Consider the following 22,402-nt stretch of genomic DNA (forward strand, 5'->3'; position numbering starts at 1 on the left):
ACCAGTTCAAACCGACAGATTCCTGTTCAGTTAGAATTTTTAGAGCAAAAACCGGTTTGGCTCGGTTTTGGCTCTCTTTTTTTCTAGTTTGAATCGGTTTTGGCTCTGTTTTTTATCCGGTTTTTTTCGGTTTGGGTTCAGTTCGGTTTTTTCTGTTCCAGGCTTAAAAAACCGAAACCGAACCGAATCGGTTGGTTTGTTCAAAACTTTAATCGGTTTAACCATTTTTTTTATGATTTAGTTTTTTTTATTATTTTTTTTTAAAAATTTTCTTGATTTAATCGATTTTTTATTTTTTTTTAACACCCCTATTACTCTCACTTTCATTCCGATTTTTCCCAACTGTTGCTAGGCCCTAGCGCGAAGTATCAAGAAAAAGCCCAATTACAACTAAGTAACAAAACAATTGTAAGCCCACCTAAGCCCAAACCATTAAATAACTTCCAGAAAGTTCCAAAAAAACGCATATATCTACCCATCACCGTCACTCCTTAACTCCGTTAACCATCCCACAACCTGTACCCCCACGTCCCCATCTCGCAAACGAGACCAAATACAGAACAGCCACCTAACACCGTAAAACAAAATCCATATCCCCGTCAAAAAAAATCCATATCCTTGAACAGGCAGCTATCCTAACCTTACCGTGTCAACTAAGCAACCACAACCATACGACACGTAAAGTGCACACACGTCAGAGTCTCATTGGTTCTCCACGTCACAGCCTCTCCTTCGCCGTAACAGACTCGGCTTCCTCTCTATAAAAGTCGTTCCCCTTTCCCTTTCTCTCACACAAACGTTACCATACATTTCTTTTCCTCAAGTTCTTAAAGCTCACTCTTTTCTGTCCGTCCGATCAAATCTAGAAAAAAAAAAGATGCAGATCTTCGTTAAAACTCTGACCGGCAAGACTATAACCCTTGAGGTGGAGAGCAGCGACACCATCGACAACGTCAAAGCCAAGATTCAAGACAAGGAGGGCATCCCACCGGATCAACAACGTTTGATCTTCGCCGGGAAACAGCTCGAAGATGGTCGAACTTTGGCCGATTACAATATTCAGAAAGAGAGCACCCTCCACCTTGTCCTCCGTCTCCGTGGAGGTATGCAGATATTTGTTAAGACCTTGACAGGGAAGACCATTACCCTTGAGGTGGAGAGCAGCGACACCATCGACAACGTCAAGGCCAAGATTCAAGACAAGGAGGGCATCCCACCGGATCAACAACGTTTGATCTTCGCCGGAAAACAGCTCGAAGATGGTCGGACTTTGGCCGATTATAATATACAGAAGGAGAGCACCCTCCACCTTGTCCTCCGTCTTCGTGGAGGTATGCAGATATTTGTCAAGACCTTGACAGGGAAGACCATTACTCTAGAGGTGGAGAGCAGCGACACCATCGACAACGTCAAGGCCAAGATTCAAGACAAGGAGGGCATCCCACCTGATCAACAACGCTTGATCTTTGCCGGAAAGCAGCTCGAAGATGGCCGGACTCTGGCTGACTACAATATCCAAAAAGAGTCTACCCTTCACCTTGTACTCCGTCTCCGAGGGGGTATGCAGATTTTTGTGAAGACCTTGACAGGGAAGACGATTACACTGGAGGTGGAGAGCAGCGACACCATCGACAACGTCAAGGCAAAAATCCAGGACAAGGAGGGCATCCCACCGGATCAACAGCGTCTGATCTTTGCCGGGAAGCAGTTGGAGGATGGAAGAACCTTGGCGGATTATAATATCCAGAAAGAGTCTACCCTTCACCTTGTCTTGCGTCTCCGCGGTGGCTTCTGAAGGCTTTCTTGCTCGGTTTCTGGTTTCCAAAATGTTGTGTGTGGTTAAGCCCATGTGAGGCCCTATGGATGTTGATTTTACCATCATCAAATAAAGATTAAGATATTATGCTGTGTGGCTAATAAAATCCAAAATGTATGTATGGTTTAATGCTCTATGATTTCTCTAATGATTCAAAGTTTGCAAGTAATTAAGAAAGAAATTGTTTGTAAACATATTAACATGTTATAATTATATTTTTATTTTTAATATTAGTATATTAAAATATTAAAAAAATAATTTGAAAAAACACTGTACGTTGAAATTTTAGTTGGTGTCCATGCAAAAACAAAAATATATAGTTAAGAAGATTGTATAAAAAGTAAAAATTAAAAATTAAAAAAAAAAGTGAATATTTTATTCTCATTACAATCCTAATAAGTTGATTTTAAAATGTTATTTTTGTAAATTATTAAAAAAGAAAGAAAAATCTAGAAAAGACCAATTATGAGTGAGCCAGGCTTTCTAGCCTAGGGCTAGCTACCCTCCCCCAATAATTTTTTTTTTTTTTATTTTTCGAATTGACTGATGACAAGTTGTCCGGTTTATATATATATATATATATATATATATATATATATATATATATATATATATATATATATATATATATAACAGCAGATGACACGGTATTAGTTGGTTGTTTTCAGGGTTGTAAAAATTTATTTTTGACTATTTTATATCCATGAAAACATAAAATAAATCAATTTACAATCTCAAAAAAACACTTAAATCTATCCAAAAACTCAAATTTAAACCTAACCGAACAAACTTTTTTGTTATTAAAAACTAAAACCATTAAAAACAGGGATACAATTTAAAAGTAAAAACTATAGGGATCAAATTGTAGTTTGTTTTTTTAAAAAAAGAAAAAAGGTATGTGTTTTTAAATATGTTAAAGTTGATCCTGCTATTTTAATTTTTTTAATTAATAAAATTAGATAATATTTTATAAAATTGATAATCAATTAAATATTGAGGTATTTGCTTACATCAGGATTGTAATGTATATATATATAGTCACGAAACTAAGTAGTTTTATGAGGAGATGGAGAAGGACAAAAACTTTAATGTTTTAGTTTCATTTTAATTCAATTTATAAAAGTAGTGTTTTTATGGACAAAAAAGTTTCATATATGATGATTAAATTCCTACTTTGTTACCCTGTTTTTATTTTTATTTTTTTTTATCATTTGAGCTTTTAATAAGAACTTTTTAATTATACAAAAATCAGACAGACCCTGAAATTTATCTTTGCTTAGTTTTGGATAGAAAGAGAGAAGGAGGTGGCATGCAAGTTGGACTTTGTTTGTGGTGGAGAGAAAATCTCTCTTATATAAAAATAGAGTAAAAATAGAGTTGTGGCTTAAACTTTTGTTCTAAATCTCTTAATATGAAATACTTTAGTTTAATTTAGATCATCTTGACTTCTTTTTTTATTGTATCAATTTAGTTACATTGAACAGTTAATTCACATCTTTTGAACCATATTAGAAAATTAAGCATTCAAATGACATTAAAGAAACGACCCCTTGCATTAGAATTAGGTGGCATACAAAAAATTCAAGCAACAAAAGAATAAGGTGATGCTTTCATTTTCTTCTTATTGCATGTTAACTTGATGATTCTATAATGATAGATCTAATAAAATGGATGCAAAAAATCTTTAAAATAAACCCAAAAATTATTCTAAAATAGGAAAAAACCTAAAACCCTGCATGGGTGTATGGACATCTAGTGTATGGGCATCATTTTTCAGTGTAGTTTCGAACTAACACAATCTCTACATGATGCTAAAAGGTCTCTCAATAATTCATCAAAGATCGATCTTAGATCTCCCGCCTTTTCAATACAGTCTCAGACCAACATCATTCTCTAGTGGAGGGCTTTCATGCCATCATAAAGATGTTACATATCTCTCACACATCATTGATCATTCTACAATAGGGGGCTTTAAAGCCTCCACTCCACTAAGAAAGTTACAGACCTCCCACTCATAAGTGATATCTTTCTTCAATCAAGGGCTTTCATGCCTCATGTTATTCTAGAGAGGTTACATACCCCCCGACTCTAGTGCGACCACTCTTTAAAAGATAAACTTGATTTTCCTTGTATAATAGAATCACCTTCCATAGGTTTGCTCCTCTCTGCCCTTTAAAATTTTTTCTAAGTATGAGGGAGGGTTCCTTTTAGCCTTTTTTGAATATTTTTAAATTATAGGTTCACCCTTCATGAGTTTCCACGAGCCACTTAATTTTTTTTTAAAGTTTAAGCTTTCTCTCCATAAATTTCTTATAACCTCTTAGAAAAATATTTTAAGTATGAAGTCTTTTATATCTCACCTCACCCTTCTATGGTTCCTCTATAGTTTCCCTCTATATACTTAAATTTTTTTTCAAATATAATGCACATCCTTACACATGAACTCTCTGGTTTATTACTCGGGGTTTCAACCCCTCTTCTCATATGAAAAAAGCTCGATCAACTCATTGTCGCACATGAACAATCACCGCACACGTGCGACATGCCCAAATAGGTATTTGTGGTATTTGTGCTGGCAATATATTATATGCTTCTCAAAATTAAGCAGATGGGTAATGTATATGTCTTATGAGCTATGATTATAGAAAAAAATAAAGCATAGTGTTATGCCAGTAGCTAAGAACTAATAAAATATAGCAGTATGTAGTCTGATCGATGCTTGTGTTAGGTTTGCTTAATAAGATATGTAGAGAATGTGAAATGGAATAAAATAAAATTAGTTTCTCTCTTCTTTCTCATTCTTGTTATTTTGATCAATTTTAATTCCTCAATCAATTCTCTGAATGGAAAAAAATAAAATAAAAACAAGAGAAAATCAATATACTTTGACTAGACAAAATACATACATACATGTATACATACATACATACGTATAAGTGAAAGTTAATTAGTTCTCTTGTAGAGAAAGAATTGTGGTGAGTCATATGGGTTGACTCTAATTAAAAATCTCCAATTCCAAAATTAAAAACAAATCAAAAAAGCTTGTAAGATCTAAGAAATATGATATTTTATGTAAGTTTTTTTTTATATTTAATTTCAATCTAATATTTTTAATTATAAAAGTTTGTTATATTTATTTTCAACTTATTTTTTGTTTTTCACTTAATTGTAGTCAACAAGCCATACTTGATCAACTTAACGAAAGCTTTTCCTCTACCTAATTAAAAGGCTTTCACCATCATTTCCACCTATTGTATCCTTTCTTAATTAGAAATCAATTGAAATCTCAATTACAAGAAAATTACAGTAGAACTTTCTCTATGATCAATGTCCTATGAAATTTTAGCTACAATATTGGGTAAATGTCACAGAAGTGTACCCAGCTAAATATTTTCGCATGGAATTTATTTCATATTATTCATTTAATTTAAAATAGCAATGGCATGAGGTTAGTGGGAAATTGGTTCATGTCAATTTCAAGCTATCTAGTTCAAGTAACATATTAATTTGATTGTAAGAAAATTCACATTTTTTTTCTTGCCATATTGGAAAACTAAGCATTCAAATCATGTTGAAACAACCTTACATGCATCTCGATCCCATGATAGCACATAATTAATTTACAGGGAATAATAACATGTAATCTTATTTGTATCAAATATTGTGTAAGAAAAGGCTTATATCTCAACATTTCAGCAGCTAAAAACAATGGTGATATACACTTCCATTTCTTCTTATTACATTACTGTACAGGAATTTGGACTGCCCCATTAGAAATGTGGATCGGTTGTCCATAAGGATAATACAATTGGGGGCTTGAAGCAGATGCTAGTGACATGGGGCTTTGATTTAGCAACAGTGAAACACTTGGCTATTATGATATTAATCATTGCACTAACTTGTATGTTCATCGCCTTTAAGCACTTACTTGTTTGGTGAATTATCTTATGATCATGATTATGCAGTTTAAACAGAAAAAAGTACTGAAGAAAAAGATTGGGCTAAAAAATTAAGAGGCATATATCTCAAAATTCTCAGCAGCGTCTATTGATTATTACATGATTATACCTTTATATATTTCCTTCTTATTACATGCGTCTGTTGTCTTTAATTTACATATCGTAATTACTTAACAAAAAGATTTATGCTAGTTTTGATTACTCAAACGTGTGCTCACTACTTTTTGACAGAACAATGAAGATCAACATTCATTTTGAAGGCTTAAACCACGAATTTACAGTAGAAGATGATGCAGCAGTTTTTGACCTGAAAGTGCAAGTTCAGGAGAAGCTGGGGTTCCTAGTTACGAACCAAAGACTCTTTATCGATGGCTCGACAATGCTAAATGACCACAACACATTGCTAAGTTATGGAATTGTTGATGATACTACTCTCAGTCTCCGCTATAAAATCTTGGTTCATGGACGACCAAACCGGCGTGGAATATCCAAAGAGTATGAGCTATTTGTCCATGATTATAACACAGTTTCAGACTTGAAGCAGATGCTTAATTTTGAGTATGGAATTGATATTAGAATCATCAAATTAAAAATGGGCAATGATAACCTTGAAGATAGCAGAAAAATCTGGGATTGTGACATAATACCTGGTTGTCACCTTCGTATGATTTAGCATATGTAGTGGACTTTGTTTCATCAAAATAAATAGCTTTTTGATTTACAGCTAGCCCGAATAAAAATTAATGTGCCGGATACAATTAAGCATGGTCCAAGGTTATGGAATTCAATAAAAGGACGGGCTAGTAGCTTCTCACATTGCCCGTCAGCAGGTTAGTTTTCATTTTTCAAGCCTCTGATAAATAATAGGCTTTCTGGGGCCAGTTTTTCAATATCATTTCTTGGATTTAAAATAAGAATCATAACCTCAAATAACTTTCCTGAAAGAAAAGGTATATATTAACTATGATACACTTAATAAATTTTTCATCTGTTAATCAAGAAAAATTAATCATACATTGATCTTTGATGTACTACTGATTTAGAATCTTGAGATATAAAACTTACCAAATCCCGTCAAAACCAACTTAACTTCGTTAATTTCAGATTTTAATTTCCCAGATCCTAATCTTGTAGTCTCGACCAGGTTAAAAAAAATATAATTAATAATATGTTATGTCATTTAATTTTGAAATTACCTTCTAAATTTAATAATAATATGTTATACTAATTTAAAAAAATAAACAAAAAAAGTCAAAGTCATGAAAATAATAATTATTTTTTTAAGAGGTTGTTTGAAAAATATAAAACAACCATTAATTATTTGGAACAAGATTTAAATTGAAAAAATAAACAAAATGAGAATGTAGTAAACATAGAAAAAAGAAGAGTAGAGAAAAGAAAAGGAAAACTAACAAAAAAAGAACATAGAAATTGTGAAACGCCACCCAGGCTATATGCGTGGCGTGGCCCCAATGCTTAAAAAAAGAGGCGAACGATGGGTCTTTCATGTAGAATTACGTGTCATCCGTCTAGAAATTGCAGTTGACGGTGCTACAACTTCCGACGATAAAATGAGGCCCATTGTTTGTTGCTCGTCGGCCTTAATTTCTACACTTTTTTCATCTAAAAAAATGCTAAAATTATAATAAAAACATGTAAAAACTTATTTAAACCTTAAAACACGCTAGAAACTAAAAAAACCATTCCCTCCTCTCTTTCCTCCACATTCAGGGACCTTATTGTAATACCAATAAAGTTCAAAGACTATTTCATATAAATATACAACTTTAAGAATTAAAATGAGAAAAATTATCCAGGATTTGCAACAACAAAAAATCAGTTAATATTTCTATAAAACGGCGTAGTTTCACCCCAAAAAACTTTAAATTGATGTGGTTTTAGTCTATTGTAGAGGATTTATCTACAATGAAATTAAACTACATTTAGTTTTAGTTTCTTAATTTACAGTCAAGTACATGTTCTACTTTGAGGTTAAGATTCCAAGTTAATCAAGAGAATAAGGCACATGCATCGTACGTGAACACAATTTTTGTAATTATAAAAACAATTAATTGGTAATTAAAAAGTTGATGTTTGTGTTTATTAAAATAAATTGGATATTATATAACCAATAAATCATAAAAAATAATTGTTAATATTAACTAAAAACTTAAATGAAAAGTTAAAAGATAAATATATATGAAGATATTCGATATCATGATGTGGAAAGCTATTTGAATTCTTCTCTTTAACTATACGACAATAAAAGTAAATTTTTATAAGTAATAATTTAAGTTCTGTTGAAAAATAATAATTATTACTGTAAGTTCTAATTTTATTGTTAATATATTTTTCCAACCAAAAATATATTTTTTTTGAGCTATGTTGTTCATTGAATAAAGAGCAAACACAATTAAAATCAATATACCCAAAAAAAATTAACGATAAAAAATTTATCTCTTTTATCAAAAAAAAAAAAAAAGAAGACCCCTTCCCTTATTAATGCTATCTTCTTCTTCTTTTTTTATTGAAAAATAGTTTTATTAAAAATATTATTTTTAAATAAAGACTTATTATAATCTTGAAAGAAACATTTTATAAAAAAATAATGAGTTGATAATTTTGATGTGATTGTATTAATAATATAAAAATAATAAACTTGAGAAGAATTATATAAGAAATAGATATGTTATCTATATTTAGAAAATTATGCATATTAGGTTCACATGTAATTATTGAAAAAGTAATTCTTAATATTATCATAAAAGATATTAATATGATTTCAAAATAATGACATAATTTGGTAATTAAAAAAAATGAATGACTAATAAGACATGGGGCCGCAAGCCTAGCACACATTAGAATCTAGATGCACATGGTTTTTTATTTTTTTTTAAAAGCGTATGACACGTTATCCACCAATTATTTTTTTTTAAATAAGCATATGACATGTCACCCATTTGGATAGATAACATGTCACTCACTTGGATATATAATGTATCGTCCATCTACTTTTTTTTATGGTCGTTATTGTTGTTTTTGATGACCAAGAAATAAAAGTACAATATTTTGGACCCAAATAAACTATATTTTAATATTTTTTTCACCATGAAAACAAATTTTATAAACCTTTATAATTTTATTTTTAACAACAAAACATATTTTAATCGATTTAAAAATTCAAAATCAAATCAAATTAAAAAACTTTTCTAAACTCTAATCCATTTTTACTGCATCATTGGACGATTAAGTTTGTTTACTAAAATCAAAGCCATGGACATTAAAATAGAAGTTATTAATAGTCGGAATCCAGTAAATTAAGAGCATTCTCTCTCTTTAATTGTTTTAATAATTTTTTTTTCTCTCAAGGTCTAAGGACTGAAATATATAAAAATAAAGTTTAAGATCAAAATAAAAAAAATTAAAAAACAAAATTCAAATACCAAAAAAAAAATATTAGAATTTGAGAGACTAAATTGTAGATTTAGGCACCTCTTTAGCAGTATACATTGAAAATAAGTTGTTAATTTTTGTCAACGTCGTCATTTTTTAAATTTTAGGTTTCACAATGATTGAAAGTTCTTGCATGTAAAATTTGACCCGTCATTAAACATCGGAATCATCTCTAAAATCTTGGACATGTGATAACATGGAATCTAAAAATCATATAAAATTCAAGAACAATGAAAATAGAACTTGTCAAAACCAAATTGAAATCAAATAAAGTTTTTTGGCCAAGGAGAAACATATTGAAGATTTTAGGAATAAAGTAAGGAAACTTGGTGGCTGATGCTGGACGAGCTCGCGCACTGAGCCTGTCAAAGCTGGACGAGCCAGCGTGGTAGCCTGCTGTGTTCCGCAAAGATGAGGCCTGCCATGGAAACAGCCCACGCGTGCTGAGTTTATCGACTCTGGACAAGCCAACACGGCAGTCTGCAGCCTGTTATGCACCGTGCAGGCGGGCCAATAAATAGTGATATGAATGAAATGTGAGAGGATGATTGTATCACTGTATTTCACCATCCTCCTTTTAGTGCATTTGTGGCTAAATAACAAAGTCAACAATTCGTGAGATCTGTTGTTGTTCCATGATCTGTCATTTGCTAGTGGCCAGCCAAATGAATTTGTTGGCTTTGTCATCTTCTCTTCCAGTCTTCCACGTGAGAATCAAAAGTCTCCTTCAAACGATTTATAAGTTTTTTTTAAAAAAAAAAAAACACCACAATCAATAAAAATATTTAGAAACTAGCATAACTCAGAAGAAATTAAATTTAGTATATTAAAATAAAAAAATTAACTATATTAGTTTGCTAAATATTTTTATTGAACGTGATATTAAAATAAAAAAAGCCATCGTGCAATTTGTGGCTACCATTTTCTTATGATGATTGATGTTGCGTAGGCGTATGATTTGATAGGATTTTAGCAGAATTCAAGCCGAGATTTGTGTGGCTTTTGATGGGCTCAATTGGGTCACAGACAAGGCGATGTCCCATTTGCGGTACGGCTACTGAAGTGCGGTTTCAGCTACTGAAGTGCGGTTTCAACTACTGAAGTGCGGTCACGACATGTCTCAACTACCTCTTTTATTCAATTATATGTATGTATACTGTTGTCAGATAAAATAATCTGATGTTTAGATTTATTATTTAACGATAAACATTATATTTTACTAATAGTTAAGTTTTAAATATCGGTATCGGTAAAATGTTTATGCACATTAAACTGTTAGATTAACAAGAAATCCAAATCTAATAACCTTACTGGCAGGGGTGGAGCTAGGATTATTTGTTAGAGAGAGCCAAAATTAATATAATAAGATATAATATTTATTTTAATTTATTATACATGAGTTGTAAATCAAAACCTTTACTATCTAATTGAGTAAAAGCAATGAAATTAATTTCATTTTCATAATGCATCCATCACTTTAATGTTGGTTTTTATACCTATCAAATATAAACATACAAAGTATATAAGAAACATTAGCTAAAGCGAAACATTATTTATGTTTGATAAACTTTGAAATAAAACAAAAAATAATAAAAAATGATTCTTGCATATTTATTTTAATTGTGCTCGTCGTTCTTTCATAGAATAGAAATCATTGATTATCATATCAATTGTGAATCTTTCGGCAATTTCTTTTTCTATATAGACAATCAAATAATTTGCAAGAAAATCATTCTCTATCCGATTGCAAAGTCTTGTTTTAACAATTTTCATCGCTGAAAAAGCTCGTTTAGTAGGCTGTGAGTTATCAATATTTTTTCTTTTTTTAAAAAAAAAAACATTTCTTCTTATTTTGTTCATAGTTCAACCTAAAATCAAAACATATATCGTAAGAAAAATTGATAATTTTAGTGGCTTTGCTAAAAACAAAATATATATAAAAAATCTAAGCATAATCAAAACAAACCAATAAAATATATCTAATTAATTAGAAAAAAAATCACTATAACAAGAATTCAAAAGACAATTGGTAGAACTAGCAGATCTGAGAAAAAAAAAGGCAAAAATAATAGAATTATAAAAAAAACCTCATCAAATTATTAACAAACATCTCAAAACAAAACAAAAATAGATTTTAAATTTAAGTTATTTTATTTTGTTTGATGAAAGATAAATTAATTAGTGGTTCTGCTTTAATATTTTTGTAGAAACATTTTACTCACAATTTGTGTTTTCATTTTTGTTTTTGATTGACTACAAATTCATATTAGGATAAATTGATGGCTTTATCAAAATAATATTTTTATATTATTTTCTTTCCATATAGGTAAAGAGTTGGTGGCTCTGTAAAGTTAATATCTTTATATTGTTTTCTTTCCATGCAGGTAAAGAGTAAGGTGAAAGAAAATCAAAATTAAATCACACGTTTAAGCCCGCCTCTTTAAAATAAAAAATATTAACTCCTCCTCATACTTACCCAGTAATAATAAAAAAATTTACATGTCTTGCAGGGGGGGCCCGTGCCTCTGCTTGCCCCCCCTTGCTTCCGCCCCTGCTTATTGATATCAACATTTTACTGATATGAAACTTGTATTAACCTCCTTCTCATGTCGATATGCAAATGGTTTGATAGCGAAATTGTATTTGTTAGAATAATTAAGATCAAACACAAAATGGAGGCTAGAATTATGAATAATCTGTATATTATGAATGCATTGTCTTAACCTAAATACAAATAAAGTATATATAGGTTAAACTGAAAGTACTATTCTACCCTTAATAAATAAGACTACATAAATATTATTTAACATCTCCCCTCAAACTTACGATGCGGCAGCTACAAGCATCGAGAGTTTGCCAACTAGAAAACGAAAACGAGAGATGGAATGCGCCTTGGTAAAGAAATCTGCAATCTGCAAGGAAGAAGAAACAAAAGGCAAAGCAATGGTGTCATGCTTGAGATGATGACGAGTAAGATGGCAATCGATCTCAATGTGTTTAGTTCGCTCATGAAAAACTGAGTTGTGAGCAATCTGAATAGAACTCTGGTTGTCACAATACATAGGAGTAGGATGAGAAAACGAAACTCCCATATCAGTAAGTAACCAACATAACCAAACAATCTATTTGGTAGTAGATGCCATGGCACGATATTCTGCTTTGGTGGATGATTGAGAAACAATAGATTATTTCTTGCTTTTCCAAGAAATAAGAGAATCACCTAAAAAGATACAAAACCCGGTAACAGACTTGCGATCTGTGGGATCACTACCATGATCAACATCAGAGTATGCACGCAACTCCAAGGAAGAGGTTGATGAAAGTAAAAGACTCTGAAAAACTGTACCCCGAAGATATCGCAAAATACGAATAACAGCTGCCCAATGAACAGTAGTAGTAGAAGCAACAAACTGACTAACAACATGAACAACATATGCAATATCTGGACGAGTAATGGTGAGATATACCAAACTCCCAACAATAGTGCAGTATAAAGTAGGATCTATCAAAGGTAAACCATCAGAAGAAGAGTACCTTGCATTAACCTCAATGGGGGTATCTACAGTTTTGTTATCAGTAAGTCTAGCCCGCTCAAGAATATCTGCAACATATTTCGACTGAGAAAGAAGGTAACCTCTAGGTGAGTATGCTACCTCAATACCCAGGAAATATCGAAGATAACCCAAATCCTTCATTTCAAATCGTCTAGCTAACTCTGTCTTCAAAACTGAAATATCATCAATGTCATCACCAGTAATAATCATGTCATCAACATATAAAGACAGAATGATATGATCTGTATCAGTGCACTTAATAAAAAGAGCAGAATTATGACTGCTAGAAACAAAGCCAAGAGATGAGATCATAATAGAGAATTTCTCAAACCAAGCACGGGGTGCTTGTTTGAGACCATATAATGCTTTTTTAAGCTTACAAACATATCCAGAGTCATGTGAAATACCAGGAGGGGGTGCCATATAAACTTCTTCTTGAAGATCTCCATTCAAGAAGGCATTTTAACATCAAGCTAAGAAATATACCACTGACGAATTGAAGCTATGGCAATAAGAGTACGAATAGTAGTCATTTTTGTAACTGGGGCAAATGTCTCCTCATAGTCCATACCATACTGTTGAGAGTATCCTTTTGCAACCAGTCTAGCTTTGTATCACTCAATAGACCCATCAGAATTAGTCTTGATCTTATACATCCAACGACAACCAACAACACTCTTACCAGGAGGTAGAGGAACCAGATCCCAAGTATCTGTCTTATGCAAAGCAAAAAGTTCCTCATCCATAGCTTGCTGCCAAAGCGAATCAAGAATTGCCTCTTTATAGAAAGATGGCTCAAAGAGACAATGAATAAAAGATAAAAAGAAAGTAAATGATGAAGAATAACAAGAATAAGCAAAATCTGGTAGTTTTGTGGACTTACGAATGCGGATGGACTGGCGTGGAGGTGGATCCACAATCTCAGATGAAGCTTGAGGGGCTGTAGATGAGAATGGAGCTTCAAGTGTGCCAGAGAGTAAAGTACCAGTACCTGCAGAGTTAAGAGTACAAATTGATGGAACATGGGGAGAGGTATCATTACCAGAATCCTCAAAAAATGGATCTATATGAATAATATCAGATGTAGTCAGGTTATGAGTGGTGGATGGAATAGAAAAGAAAGGTATATGCTTAAGGAAGACAACATGACGAGACACATAAAGTTTCTGAGTTACTGGATCAAAACAACGATACCCCTTTTTACTTTCACCATAACCCAAAAAGACACAAATAATGGATCGAGAAGATAACTTACTGCGTTCTACATGAGGACGAAGAACAAAACAAGTACAACCAAAGACTCTAAATGAGGAATAATCAGGGACATACCCATATAATTTTTTAAAAGGAGATAAACTCGAACTATGAGAAGATGGAATTATATTAATCAAACTTATAACAGTAAGAACAGCTTCTCCCAAAAACTCACTAGGAACAAAAGCAGACAACAAGAGAGAACGAGTAGTTTTGACAATGTGCCTATGTTTTCTTTTAGCAACACCATTTTGCTCAGGAGTATCTGTACATGAAGTTTGGTGGATGGTTCCATCTAAGGCAAGCAATTGGCAAAATTTATTAGAGGTGTATTCTCCACCCAAATCACACCTAAAGCATTTGATCAAAGCAGAATGTTGAGTTTTGATAAGAGCTCGAAAAGCTGCATATATCTCAAAGAATTCAGAATGATGTTTCATTAAATAAACCCAACAATAACGAGTATGATCATCAATAAAAGAGACATAATATCAAAACCCTCCTTTTGTGGCAACAGGAGAAGGTCCTCATACATTAGAATGAATCAAATCAAATGGTGAAGAAGAAATAGAAATACTTCGATTAAAAGGTAAAGCAGAAAATTTTGCTAGTTTACATCCACTACAATCAGAAATGTCACAAGTTTTTAAATTTCCTAAACCTCTTATGGATGCCAAAAATCTCAAACGAGAAGAAGAAATATGACCTAGACGGGAATGCCATAAATAAAAACTAGAAGATGAAAGACTCAAACGAAAGGAAGACAAATCAACAGTAGTAGTAGCAGCGGCGACAGTAGCAACTGATACTTTTAACTCATCCAAAATATATAGTCCATTCTCCCTACGGCCTGTCCCAATCAGCTTCTGAGACTGCAGATCCTGTACACAACAAAAAGAACCAGAAAACATGACTAAATAATCACTAGAATCACATATTTGACCAATAGACGCAAGATTCAATTTGAGTTTTGGAATAAGATAAACATTAGGGAGAGACAAGTGAGGTGTGACAACAGAACCAACACCTGTTAAGGGCATAGGAGTGCCATCAGCAGTCATAACAGGAATGGAGGACAAAGGGAACATAGAGGTAAAAGATGAGGAATCTGGAGACATATGATGGGAAGCACTAGAATCCAAGACCCATTCAGAGTGTGACATACCTGAGGAACTATGAGACAACTGACCTATGGAAGAAGAAGCAAACATTGCTTGTGGCTGCAAGGAGAGAAACTTCTGAAATTGCTCAGTCAATGTATTGGGATCGGTAATAGAGCCTGGGGAAGCTACTCCTGCAGTATTATGGTGTGGCTACTCCTGCAGTATTATGGTGTGGTGGTTTATAACCCTGAGGTGGTCTATGAACATTAGATTGTGACTGGCTGCCAAACTTCCAAGCTTGATTCTGCTGTCTCAACTTAGAACACTAAGCCTTTCAATGACCTTTCTGCTTACAGAAACTACACTCATCGAAGCCAACCCTTGTGTAAAGCTTGTTCTGATGATTAGAAAATGGCTTAAAAGGTACTGCTAGTACAGAAGGATTTGAAGCAGAAAGAATTCCCTTTTCAGAATAAGACTGAAGACGTATTTCTTCAGCCAATAACTCACTAACAACAGAGTCAACAAAAGGCAGTGGAGAATGATGCAGAATTGAACCTCTAAGTCCTTCGAAGTCACTGCGAAGTGCTATTAAAAACTGTACCAATCGTTGCTGCTCTTTACACTCAATATAGGCACCACATGCCTTTAACTCTGCCAATTTTGTAAGAGCTAATTGATCCCAAAGATCTGTCATAGCAGAATAAAACTCTTGAATACTCATATTCTTCTAATGAAGAGCTCGTATGTCATTATCTAATTGATACTGTTTTGCAAAATTTGATTGCGTGAATAACATTTGCAGATGATCCCAAATCTCTTTTGTTATTTCATACTTCGCCAACTGCGTACCTATCGAATGTTCAACAGAATTGTTGATCCAAGTAATAATCTTTGCATTATTTGCCTCCCATGTATCCATCAAAACAACATCCCCCTCCTCAATATTCTTAGGTAACATATAAGTTCCACTAACATACCCCCACATCTTCTTACCCTTAAGAAAATTTCTCATTATATAGCTCCAATACGAATAGTTTTTCCCATCCAACCTCACACTCACAGACTGAAGCGAATCATCTCTTTCAGTAGCCATAATTAACAATCACAGAGAACCAGAATGCAAAAGCAGCGAAAAACAAAATACCAAATTGCAGAAACTGAACAGAGATTGCAGAAACTAAACAAATATCTTCTCAAAATTATACGATTACTCCAAAATACAAAATAAATTTGCAGAAACTGAACGCAAATACCAAATTGTAAAAGCTGAAGGGAAGACGAAATACCAAAATAATTGTAGAAACTGACGAAATACCAAACTGACGAAGTTGGATCCGCGAAGCTGTGTTCAGGTTTAAGCCTCGTTCCATAAAACCAGCTCTGATACCATGTTAGAATAATTAAGATCAAACACAAAAGGGAGGCTAGAATTCTGAATAATCTGTATATTATGAATGCATTGTCTTAACCTAAATACAAATAAAGTATATATAGGTTAAACTGAAAGTATTATTCTACCCTTAATAAATAAGACTACATAAATATTATTTAACAGTATTAACCTCAATCTCACACTAATATGTAATGGATTTACATTAATTGTCCTTCTTAAGGCAATAAAAGAAAGGCAGTAATTATTTGGTATTGCTGTAATTTCAGCTTTTTGAAGTGTTTTTTAAATAATTTTAGGTATTTTTTATAATTTTGATATGCTAATATTAAAAATTAAAAAAATATAAAAAATATTATTTTAATATATTTTTAATTAAAAAATATATTTAAAAAAGCATCTTACATCAGATTAACAAACACATATTTTATTTTATTTTTTTCCTGGCCAAAGGCCTTATAAGAACTAGCTGGTAATTTCAATAATTACATGTAAGAATAGAACTGGTTGTTCTTGCTCTTCTCAATCATCATGAAGCCTAGAGATCTCAGCATGACACTGGGGGCCCTAAAAGTCATGCTAATCACAGAATATGGAACGCTCAACAGTACTGAAAATAATGAGGTGAAGCAGAAGCACTATAAATATTTAGATAGTGACCTTCGCTAGCTGCCATGAATCGGATTCAAAACGATGTTCATGTGTCTACAGCTTCCAACTATAATGGTCCAGCTGGTTTCTAAATAGCGACCCCGAATCTATCGATTTCCTTGGAGCTATGTGATCAGAAGCAACATATATATAAATATTTTCAAGAATTGGATAAGAACATGCATGCCCTTGAGTTTACAAGGTTAGTATGTTTGTAACAGTTGCCCATGATTGCAAAAGTTCAACTACTACATGAATATATGGAACGTAAGTGACATCTATAAGCCTAGCCCCATATAGAATACAACATAAATATTAACTTTGAATTTCGAATGCTCAAGTTATAATTATTAATTTCGAGGGAAAAAACACAAGAAATGAAAAGTTTAAAAATAATATTTTAATAAAAGAGAGAAGATTAATTTTATAACTCTTGGTGGATCAGATATGGTTTTTTCCTTTCTTTTTAAATCTGTTTCCTTTCTATGCTATAAATACCTAGTAATTATAATTTAAACATCATAAAAGTTTTCATTACCAGTAAAAAAAACCTTCATATTTTGTCGATGTGTGTTCATCATAATGTTTTCCCACTTTTACTTTGAATTTAAACAAATGTAATGAGCAATCTCTTCCAATAACCATGTGAATTTTTGAGATGGAAAGACGTGGTAATATTATACTACAATATGAAGTGTGGAAAGGGGAAAAAGAATTATCTTAGTTTGGCCTTGATTATCTTAGTTTGGCCTCCTGTATGTGGTCCTGGTTTACATGACACCAAAATTAAATGCGAAAGAAAGAGTCATAGCTCCTACTAACTATCAAAGCAGTTGTGCTGCATATGTCCTTCTATGCACAACTACCAGTCTTCACACCCTTTGCTATCAGTATATTAGTCCTCGAGTGCTTTTAATATTGTCCAAAAGCTTTTACCTCCGTTGTTTCTTCACTAAATTCCTATTGGTAACTCTGTGATCCTTCAGTATCTTTACTCTTATTCCCTATGGCTGACACTGAACATTCTTCTTCTGATGAAACTTCTGTGGATTCTAGAGGTACTGTACACTCGCTTTTATGGGCATTTTCCTTTACAACACGTCATCTTGGTAAAAAATATTGCTTGTTTTTACATGGTATTAGTTTCGTCCCTCCTATGTTTGTTAGCCTTCCGGCTATATGTATGAAACGTTTGTTCTCCAAAGGGTGTAGAGTTTATTGGTTTTGGGGTGTTTTGTTCAGAGGAAACAAGTCAGGAATCAAAGCTTGAATTCTCTGAGGATGAGGAGACGCTTATAATTAGGATGTTCAATCTAGTTGGAGAGAGGTTTGTCTGTTTCCCTTTTGTTTTTTCTACTTTCAATGACTTTGTTAGCCTTCAGATTCAAAATATCTAACACCCAAGTTGTAATAATCTTAATCATCAGGTGGTCTCTAATTGCTGGAAGGATTCCAGGAAGAACAGCTGAGGAAATAGAGAAGTATTGGAACACTAGATGCTCTACGAGTGAATGAAGGCATAGCTTAAGCTTTCTTACTTCTGCTATAGCGAATTGTGCTTCTGTCATTCATGAGCAGAAGATGAAAGGTTAAGCTGGTTCTGTAGCTGTGCTGTGTTTCATGAAGGGTTATTGCAATCATTTATTAGCTGCTATACCTTAAATGAGGATAATGTTCCTTGTGAATATCCCATGTCTCTATGCTTTTCTTCTTGTCTTTTCCGAATCTATGTATCTCTTGTGCTCCAATACGTTTTCATGTATCAAATATTGTTGCAAGAAGTGGCTTGAGATTCATTGGCCATTTCTTGTGTCCATGTAATTGGCAGCCAAGACTTTATTCGTCCCCTGTGCTTATCCAAAAGATCTCCTTTTCAGAGCTTTTCTACTCTTACTAACCTATCTTTTTAAAAAAAAAAAAAAATTTGGCAGCCATTATTATTGATGTTGTTTGCATCAAGGTTAGCTCAGTATTTTCTCTGTTTGGAGCCCACAGGCAACCACCATGTCATTTTCTCGTGGAAAATATCACCATGGAATATACAAACAATGCAGAACCAGGGAAAGCAATGATTAGGGGTCCGTTTCCAAACTTTTGGCTTTTGAGCTTTTTAGCTCGAAACGTCCCAAACTCAAAGGCAAAACCTAGAGCTTCTCCAGCTTTTTGTTTATGAGGATCGAGCTAGAATTATTTAATAAAAAGATCAAAATAATATAAAAAAATATATATTTTTTTAATTTATTATGCATGAATTGTAAAAATAAAAAAAGCTGCATGATTTAGTTTTATTCAAAGAAGTAACTATAAATATAGTATAAGATAAGAAGTTTAAAGCAATACTAAATTGAAGTTAATTTTATCTTCATAATGTATTCATCAATTTAATTTTGTTGGTCTTTGTACCTATCAAATATAAATATACAAAATATATAAGAAACATTAGTTAAAGCGATGTATTATTTATGTTTGATAAAACTTTGAAATAAAGTAAATAATAATAAAGAATGATTCTTACATATTTAATTTAATTGTACTCGTCGTTCTTTCATGGAGTAGAAATCATTGATTATCATATCAATTGTGAATCTTTCAGCAATTTCTTTTTCTATTTAGACAATCAAATAATTTTCAAGAAAATCATCTTCCATCCGATTGTGAAGTCTTGTTTTAACAATCTTCATCACTGAAAAAGCTCGTTCAGTTGTTGCTGTCGAAATAGGAAAAGTCAAAATAAGCCGAATCAACCTGTCAATGAGTGGATAAATTATTGATTTTTCTGTTTCAACCAATCCCTGACATAAATCAGCAATCGATGACATATTTCTTTAACTTTAGATGATTGGGTACATTAAGCTCATAATGCTGCAACTGAAATCTCAAATGAGTTTTTTCTTGATCAGAAAAGTCTTCAGGATAGAACTTGTCAACAAGTAAGCATATATCTTCAACACTGAATAATTTATAATTATTTTTAGGATCTAAAGTTGCGCTCAACTTAAGAAACTTAATCGTCTGCTCATTGAATCTATTATTTAGCTCTTGCAACTGTTGATCAATGATAGTTGTAAATATATCAACTCAATAGTGATGCTCAACTGTTATTGATTTTGTTTTACGGTGAGATCGTCCTACACTAGAAAAATAAGCATCCATATCAGGAACTTCAATGTCTTGATGCTTACAAAATGATGTCACTTCTTCTAAAAAAGTTTCCCAGCCATCATCTCTTAATTTGTGAATTAAAGTCTTTGTGGTAATCACCAAATGCATAACATTTAAAATGTCTTGAGATTTCTGTTGCAAAGCTTGGCAAAGCACATCAGTAATTCCCAAAACATTCTTCATTATATGCAAGATGAATGCAAAATCAAATGACATTAGCAACTTAAATGAAAAGGGCGCATCACCACATTGAGAATAAGTAGATCCATCTAAAGTGATGTTTTCAAGAACCAAGCAAGTTGCCCCATACATTTTTATCAAACTGCAAATGGATTTGAAGTGCGAACGCCATCTGCTATCTCTAGGTCGTTGCAAACCACCTATTTGATTAACTCCTTTACCCGTTTCAATCTCACCAATATCAACTAAATGTTCAATTATAGCTGCTTGAAAAGCCCGTAATTCATCATTACGCTTACAAGAAGCACTAACAATGTTAATAATAAAAATCAAGTTCTGAAAAAAAGTGTGAACATCAGATATTTCTCTAGTTGCAGCAATAAGAGCCAATTGTAATTGATGAGCTAAGCAATGTACATAACATGCATAAGGGCAATCATTAATGAATAAAGCTTGCAATCCATTCCACTCTTAGCTATTATACCACGTATATTACTAGCACCATTATACCCTTGGTCCCTAATATTTTGAACATCAAGATTGTGATGAGATAAAACAAAGGAAATCTATTTCTTAAGAGTTGAAGTAGTTGTGTCTTTGATATGAACTATATCCAAAAATCGTTCTCGTATAAATTCACTTCTATCAACAAACCTAATAACATGGGCCATTTTCTCTCTTTTGGATTCATCTCGAGCTCATCAACAATTAAGCAAAATCTTGCATCACCAATCTCATGATGAATTGAAGACTGAACATTTCTAGCAAAGACATGCAAAATTTCCTTTTGAATTTGATGTCAGGTGTATTTAGCATTTTGTGGAGCATTATCCAAAACAAGAGCACCTACTCGTTCATAATATGATGCTAAAAGTTCTAACATTTCAAGAAAATTACCTTGATTTTTTTATTCTGGACGTTCATCATGTCCTCTAAAAGCACATGCTTGAAATATGAGCCAACAAACAATATCTATTGAAGCTTTAATACGCAATCGATTATTTAGAATTTCTTGAGTAGTTTGCCTTTTAACTATCTTCTCAATATGACATGACTGATTTTTCAAATTTTCCAAACACCTGGTAGCAAATCTATGAGCTGAATTTAGACCTTTTTTCATATGAGTTAAAAAAACACATCATTCCCCATCATTAACTTTCTTCCAACAATTGAATCCTTTAACAGTAAATGTGTCTGATCTTGGCTTTCTAGATGACTTACTTGAAAATAGATAGCAAGGGAAACAAAATGCAGTATTTTTCTCTGAATATTCAAGCCATGGATAACTTTTGAACCAATAAGATTGAAATTAACGAGGATGTTCTTTACCAGTCAGCGGATATTCAAATATCAAAGGTTGATATAGCCCCAAATTAATGTATGCCCTTCTAATTTCATCTTGTTGATTAACCGGGTATTTCCAAATTTGAGGACGATTGCTTGGATCTCTAATCAGATGAGTAATGTCGATTCTAGTAGGAGGCTGCTCATTAATCAATGCAGGTTCTTCATAAACTGAAGCACATTGGGGTTGTTCAACCATAACTTCAACATTACACATTGGAGTTGATTCACTAGGCTGTGAGTTATTAATATTTTTCCTCTTTTTCTCAAAAAAGAAATCAATTCTTCTTATTTTATTCATGGTTCAACCTAAAATCAAAACATCATAAATTTTTATTGTTTCCTGTTTTAAAAATAAATACAAATAACGATGTGTTGAAGTAATAATCAGAATCAAAAATAAATTTTTACATGTAAACCACACTGACATATGAAAGCAAAATTAACATATTAAAAAAAAATTGATATATAAAAGCATATCTAACATAAAAAAAAAATAGGATTATTGGTTCTTAAAAAAAAAACTTACACTT

General features: G+C 32.5%; 2 protein-coding genes across 2 annotated transcripts; both read left to right on the top strand.

Annotated features, from left to right (window-relative positions):
* Positions 1 to 778: 778 nt before the first annotated feature.
* Positions 779 to 1,929, top strand: LOC133699284 (polyubiquitin). The gene has a single exon (XM_062122490.1). It carries the CDS (start codon positions 878 to 880, stop codon positions 1,793 to 1,795), a length of 918 nt encoding a protein of 305 aa, XP_061978474.1. The 5' UTR covers positions 779 to 877; the 3' UTR covers positions 1,796 to 1,929.
* Positions 1,930 to 18,009: 16,080 nt separating this feature from the next.
* LOC133699986 (MYB-like transcription factor ETC1) lies at positions 18,010 to 19,062 on the top strand. The gene is made up of 3 exons (XM_062123536.1): positions 18,010 to 18,241; positions 18,426 to 18,510; positions 18,611 to 19,062. The coding sequence occupies exons 1-3, from the start codon at positions 18,190 to 18,192 to the stop codon at positions 18,696 to 18,698; spliced, it is 225 nt and encodes a 74-aa protein (XP_061979520.1). The 5' UTR covers positions 18,010 to 18,189; the 3' UTR covers positions 18,699 to 19,062.
* The last annotated feature ends 3,340 nt before the right edge of the window (positions 19,063 to 22,402 follow it).

This window comes from Populus nigra, chromosome 7 (assembly GCF_951802175.1).
Source record: "Populus nigra chromosome 7, ddPopNigr1.1, whole genome shotgun sequence".
Lineage (NCBI taxonomy): Eukaryota > Viridiplantae > Streptophyta > Magnoliopsida > Malpighiales > Salicaceae > Populus > Populus nigra.